The 7,563-nt window shown below is 36.1% G+C and overlaps 1 protein-coding gene across 1 annotated transcript; it reads left to right on the top strand.

Moving 5' to 3' along the window:
• The first annotated feature begins 2,885 nt into the window (after positions 1 to 2,885).
• On the top strand, positions 2,886 to 7,374 carry LOC127158705 (C-type mannose receptor 2-like). Its single transcript, XM_051101729.1, has 4 exons — positions 2,886 to 3,196; positions 3,289 to 3,633; positions 6,536 to 6,903; positions 7,156 to 7,374. The coding sequence occupies exons 1-4, from the start codon at positions 2,941 to 2,943 to the stop codon at positions 7,189 to 7,191; spliced, it is 1,005 nt and encodes a 334-aa protein (XP_050957686.1). The 5' UTR covers positions 2,886 to 2,940; the 3' UTR covers positions 7,192 to 7,374.
• The last annotated feature ends 189 nt before the right edge of the window (positions 7,375 to 7,563 follow it).

The following is a 7,563-nucleotide window of genomic DNA, read 5'->3' as shown; positions in this document are numbered from 1 at the left end:
TGTTCCAATTATCGTAAATTTATCTGCTATGATGGTAAGCAGTTTTATTAATATTATGTGTAGGACAATGAAAAACATTTCGTTGTGTTTTATTACAGGTATTCTGAAATAATCAACTCTCACTAAAGCGCAATACTGTATTTAAATGTTTCAGGAAGACAGAATGCCAATGCTAGCTATGTTTGGGTTGACCAGTACAAAACCTGGACAGAAGCTCAGAGATACTGCAGAGAACATCACACAGACCTAGTCAGCATCAGGAATGAGACTGAAAGCCAGAAGATCCAGTATTTATTAAGGAATCAATATTATTATTATTATTATTATTATTATTATTATTATGTTTGGATTGGACTATACAGAACCAGATCTTGGTCAGACCAGACCAACTCTTCATTCAGTAACTGGAGGACAGGACAGCCAGATACTGCAGGATCCTGCACTGTAGTCTCATTCAGTGACTCTGGGAACTGGACTGATGAATACTGCCATTATAAATTTCCTTTCATTTGCTATAGTGGTGAGTAGATGTCTATGTTGTGGCTAGAACTGACAAAAAATTGAAAAAAGATTTGAAACATTTTATATTTTCTACACAGTGTCATCTTTGGCATCATCTCGTCAGTATCACTTTGTGTCTGAAAATAAGACCTGGACTGAAGCTCAGAGATACTGCAGACAGAATTACACTGATCTGGCCACCACTGATAACATGGAGGAAATGAACAGGCTGATTAACACAGTTAATGGGAGTTACAATGATTCAGCCTGGATTGGACTGTATGATGATGTGAACAGCTGGAGATGGTCACTGGAAGACAATGATTTCTATCAGGAAGGAGAGAGAGATTTCAGAAACTGGTATCATGAACCGGACAACAGTGGTGGGAAGCAACTGTGTGTTTACATGGAATATAATGGCAAATGGTTTGATATGTCATGTGACAACATACTTCCATTCGTTTGCTATGGTGGTAAGGACGTTTCATTCTTCTTCTTCTTCTTCTTCTTCTTCTTATTATTATGTGTGTGTGTGTATATATATATATATATATATATATATATATATATATATATATATATATAATATATATATATATAGACATATATATACACACACATACATACATACATACATACATATATATATATATATATATACATATACATATATACATATATATATATACACACACATCAGACTATGTGAGCCGAGTGGAGTGGCAACAATTTCCCATCTGCGCTCCAAGCATTCACAAGTTATCACTCTGCTCCAGCTCCGCTCCGGGTTCACCATTTCCCACTCCCTGCTTCACTCCTCGCTCAGCTGATCAGGAACACCGCTCCAAGGAAAATTACGGCTAAAGTATTTCAGTATGTTTTGAAATATCACATAACATATATTACAATAAAATAAAACAAAATAAAATACTAGGAGAGAAGTTTTGTGGCTTATTGGACCACTGGTGTGCAAACAATTTTCCTACCACATTCCTATCAAGCTTATTACGTGGTTGTCAGCATTAAAAATATCTTCTGCTTTTTTCAGTGCAAATTTTGTTTGTATAAGATGGAAATAATAGCTTTTGTCAGTTATTTTATCTACGGATCGCTGCATTTCCTACAGATTTCAGCTAATTCGAAATATAGATATAGATGAAGCAGTGCTGTAAGATTACATTTGATTGAATCCATTATTGAGATAGCAACTGTGTGTGTAAATAAGTGTTGTACCTTTTTAAATCATGCTTTTATCTGAAAATATTCAGTATCTAGAAAGAGCAAACAAATTCCTTGAAAACTATAGTACTAAACCTCCCATTCATGTATATAGCTGTCATTATAATCTTCACATTCTTTCTGATCTCAGTGATCCATCTATATCAAGCTAGCTGACTATGTTTAACATGTGAGTTCTTGATAAATATGCAATTATATTACGGGCCGTTGGCGTGAATTTACTACTCTCGATGGAGCGGTAGTGGAGTGCTCTTGGAGCGAGTGAAAACCACAACGCTTCGTCTTTTTTAAAAAACACTCCTCATTCCATTCAAAATCACACCGCTCCACTCCGCGATCCGCTCCGCTCACATACTTTGATACATATATGTATGTATGTATGTATGTATATATATATCTCAGTGAATTTATTGTGTGTATTAATAATTTGTTGTATAATTCATAATATAGTTAAAGGGAATGCAACACAGAATTATACCAGAATTAATGACAGAAAAACCTGGTCAGAGGCTCGTAGATACTGCAGAGATCATTACATAGATCTTGTCAATGTGAGAAATCAGACTGAGAACCAAAGGATCCTTGAGACAGCAGGTGGAGGAGTCTGGATCGGCCTGTACAGAAACAGGATTTGGTCAAATGGTCAGAATACAAAATATGAAGACTGGAGACCTGCCATTCCCTATTCAGGACAACAACCAGATACTGGTCAATATGATTATGACCAGTGGGTTTTTCAGGACTGTACTGCTGTATCATTCAGTCATTTTGGTCGATGGACTGATGAGAACTGCTTATCCAACATGCCTTTCATCTGCTACCAGAGTGAGTTCATTTGCTCTCTTCTAATCACTTAAAATTTTTGCACAGACCAAAAAAAAATAAAAAAAATAAAAAATAGACATTACAGAAAGTGGTATTAAAGGCCAATGTATAGATATGTATCGATGTATAGATCTTTTTTAAAAAAAATATTTTATAATGTTTGTTTAAAAAATGCAATAAACACACATGCACACATACAGCTGATCTGCAGAGAAGAATCAAATGCATTTCTCCATTTTACATGTTAAATTTACAGAAACCTGCACACAATCTTCATGCACCAATCAGTATCACTTTGTGAATGAGTCTAAGACCTGGACTGAAGCTCAGAGATACTGCAGACAGAATTACACTGATCTGGCCACCATTGAGAACATGGAGGAAATGAACAGGCTCTTTAAAACAGTGCACAGGGCTTACTATGGTAAAGCTTGGATCGGTCTATATGATGATATGAACATCTGGAGATGGTCTCTGGATAATACAGAATTACAGGGAGGATTTAAAAGCTGGTATGTTCAGCAACCAGTGAACTCCTATGGACAGAGTCTGTGTGTGTACATGTCATATTATCAGGGAACATGGAGTGAAGCCCCTTGCTACTATACACTTCCATTTGTTTGCTATGATGGTGAGAAACTTTCAGTTTTTTTTTAAAGTATTTAGAACAATATATTTACAAAACCAAGATATATCACATATCTACATGTACATTCCCCACAGAAAGAGTGAACGCTACTACGAGTTATGTGTATGTTTATCAATACAAAAACTGGACTGAAGCTCAGAGTTACTGCAGAGAAAATCACACAGACCTCGTCAGTATCAGGAATGAGACTGAAAACATCAAACTTCAGACATTATTTCGATATTATTCCACTTTTTGGATTGGACTGTACAGAACCAGATCTTGGTCAGATCAGAGCAACTCTTCATTCAGTAACTGGAGGACAGGACAGCCAGATAATGCTGGAAACAGTGAATACTGCACTGCAGTGTCATTTAGAGACTCTGGGAACTGGACAGATGAAAACTGCAACATTGCATTACCTTTCATTTGCTACAGTGGTGAGTAGATCATTTAGACCCCGATAATGTCTTGCCACAAACATACAGTACATTCTCAGCAGACTGTGATGCTATGTGCGCCTCTGTTAAGATGTACTTGAGGTTCACTTTGTTCTAGAAGACTTATATATATAGTGTACATCACTGCTGAAATAGACCTTATGCACCACAGAAACAAGTGTGCAGGCATCTTTAGAATTATGTCTTTGAACTTGCATTTTTTCAGTAGCTCTACGGCATCACTGTTGAAGTTTACTTATTGTAGAGTTAACAAAAGTTTGCATTTGCAAATTACTGATATTGTACCATTGTAATTAGTACCACTGTAATTATTGTAATTAAAAGTGGAAGCCACAGCAAATGCCAGTAGACAGAATGTTTTACGCACCATTTACATGTGATAGGGAGCAATTGCACATTTCTTTCATATCAACTAACAATTTGAAAATGTGAACATTTTCATGAATTTTAAAGTTTATGTCAGAGTGGCTTTACGCAAAAATGAGTTCTGCTCTTGTTTCATGAATGAGGCCCAATGAGCACAGCACTAAAAAAGGGTTGGAGCTACATAAGATCTATAACAGACAGACTCAAACACAAGTCACAGTAAGACAATTCATTGATGAAAATCATGGGAAAGAAAGACATATGGCCAATGTGAAGTAGAAATTAAGTCATTTAACCCTCTGGGGTCTGAGGTGATTTTGGGGCCCTTTAGATGTTCTGACATGCCCTAACATTTGTGCTTATTTCAGCTACTTATATCATACTACAGGCCGACATATATTTTTTTTCTATTCAGCACAAACGGTGCTACAATAATATGTGAGCAAGATGGATGTACATGTTTGCATTTTTTTAAAAAAAAAACATAATGCGTGGTTAATAAGTTTTGGGAAAATAAATGTAGCTGAAATAAGGCCATAAAACTCATACTGGTTAGTCCTGAGCAAGGCTTTTGAGTAATCACTCTTGTAGGCTAGAATATTTACTTCAAAATGATGTGAAAATGATCGTGCTTACTCTTTCACAGAAAACAATATATTGATGTAAATTTTCTAAGACATCTTTTGTGATAGAAAGCCATATGTGAGGGAGGGATAACGTCCATGAATATTTAGTGATTCACAGCTGAGAGACAAAAGGCCGTCCCCTAATGGCCCATCAGTGTGACTGTCACTATGAGGCAGGTTACAAAGAATGTGAGAAGAGTAAAAGAATGGGGGGGGTTTTGGTCATATGTATTTTATTCACAACACAATATAATCAAAACATACATAAAGATTATTATTGTACTCACTGATCTAACCACAGAGATATGAACAGACCTTGTGTCATTCCTGTTCAGCAAGTCAAACTAGTAAACCATACCTGATATTTAAGTGTTTGCTGCTTCTTTCCATGGATTCAAGATAAAAAAATATATAGTCACAGAGCTTATTTTACTGAAATCAGTGAAGAATAACATTTGATGTTGGTACAGCGCTCTCAGAAGTTTGAAGAGACTCCAGTAAAAATCAGCAAGATTCATCTGTGGTGCAGGTATCAGATCACTAAAAAACAAAAACAAAAAACATCTCTGAGCATGTTAATATCAGAAGAATCTGTATATAACGATCTTGTAGTCACAGATTCACGCATACTTTGTACTATGTAAAAAGGACATTTTATATCTGAGAAACAAATTATGGTTTAGCACCTTATAAAACTCTATTTGGAAACAGAGTATTAATAATAAACATAATCTAGACATAGTTCGTAGCATTCATCATGTTACAGTGTACACTCATATTACTTTTATATCGTAATTTGTTTTATATTATATAGACCATGAAAACGTCATCGCATCGTAAGAAATTTAGATACAATAGGTAGCTATCATTGTTGAAATGTTTCACTCGATTTCAAACATTTTAGCCAGGAATCATAGTTTAGGAAAAACCAAGCTAGTAAATGTGTTCAAGCTTATGTCAAAATAACACGTTAACTAATGCAAAAAAGACGTATCACTTACTCATCAGACTGATCTTTTACTCTGGATCAGCTGCGCGTCGCGTTGTGTTCTTCATCTGAGGTGAATTCTGTGTGATTCCTCTTAGCGCGTTTTCTTTTTTTCTGAAGGTAAATTCTGGTATTCCTCTCAGCGCGTCTTCCAGAAACGAACAGTAGCCGAGATAAACTTGATGAATTGTCAAGCTTTGTTTATGATGATGTGGGCGCTAACACGCGGGGCCGCGCACGTGGCTATTTATCATATCAAAAGCAAAAGCAGGTCGTGGGCATGATCACATTAAAAATAATTAGCTCTGAGGGAAAAACTAGGCATCACGTTGGTTTCATACGGATTACTTTAGCACAGAATATTTGTTTTTGATAAGACTTGATTTATCTAAAAGTAGAGATATCAAGCTTTCTATAGATATATCTCTCCTGTCGGTATGCCGAGTATTCACTGAGTTTAGGTTCATTTTATTGATGCATTTCTAAAAGCCGTTCGCGGAGACAGTGAAGACTGAGAAAGCACCCTGTTTATTTTCTTTAATTTAAAGCAGCACACAGTTTAGTTTTTATTGTGAGTGTGCACAAATAAAAGTATACACTTAATGGTTTCTAATGATGTATAACACTTATTTGTGTGACCAAAATCGACAGAGTATTTTTAGTGTCTTTCGCACTGATCTTAAAAAACGTGACCTGATCACGCCGGCGTGATCGTCGACCCCAGGGAGAAACATTCTGAAACATTCTTGTGCTTGTTTTTACGCAGTCCTGCACAGATGATTTTGTCTCATTCTTAATATAACTGCTTAATAAGTAAGAGCTCAAGTATGGCACAGATACTGTTTATAGACTTTAACTTGTATTGACCTTTTATCCTCAATCTTTTTTGTCTTATTGGCAGCATCATCATCACCCCGTCAGTATCACTTTGTCAATGAATCTAAAACCTGGACTGAAGCTCAGAGATACTGCAGACAGAATTACACTGATCTGGCCACCATTGATAACATGGAGGAAATGAACAGGCTGATTAACACAGTTAATGGGAGTTACAATGGTTTAGCCTGGATTGGACTGTATGATGATGTGAACAGCTGGAGATGGTCACTGGAAAACAATGATTTCTATCAGGAGGGAGAGAGAGAGATTTCAGAAACTGGTACCATGAACCAAGCAAGTCAGCAAATGAACTGTGTGTTTACATGGATTCTAATGGAAACTGGTTTGATTATCCATGTGACAACTATTTCTTATTCGTTTGCTACAATGGTAAGACATCACAAATATTTTTTTTTTCTTATGAGGTCAACCTAAATTATTTAGCAATTGTCTCCCACATTTAAACCCCAAATTCTTGGGAGAAAATGGACACATTATTTTTCATTCTTTGATTTATTAGTAAAGTTTTTTTTTGTTTTCAAAATGTCTTTTATTATACAGCTATAAAATATTGTACATTTGATAGGAAAAAGAATAAATTGATTTACATCATTGATTTAAAAAATGATGTTTTTATCTTAGGAAGAGGAAATTCCTCTCAGAAGTATGTTCTGGTAACTGAGAGAAAGACCTGGACTGGAGCTCAGAGCTACTGCAGAGAGAAATACACAGACCTGGCCAGTGTGACGAATGAGACAGAGCGTCAACAGATACTGAATGTTACACGTTATTATTATAGTTATGGGTATTATTATGGGTATAATGTATGGATTGGTCTGCACAGAAACAGACTGTGGTCAGATCAGAGCAACTCTTCATTCACATATTGGCTGCCATACACACCAGGTGTTGATGCACAACCAGATAATGGTGCATATGAGCCAGGTCTGTATGGAGCTCAACACTGTACAGCTTTGTCTGTACAATATTATGGCCAGTGGACAGATGAGAGCTGCTTTGCCAGTTTGCCTTTCTTCTGTTACAGTGGTG

Source organism: Labeo rohita, unplaced genomic scaffold (genome assembly GCF_022985175.1).
Source record: "Labeo rohita strain BAU-BD-2019 unplaced genomic scaffold, IGBB_LRoh.1.0 scaffold_1656, whole genome shotgun sequence".
NCBI lineage: Eukaryota > Metazoa > Chordata > Actinopteri > Cypriniformes > Cyprinidae > Labeo > Labeo rohita.
This window is presented reverse-complemented; position numbering and strand designations above follow the sequence as displayed.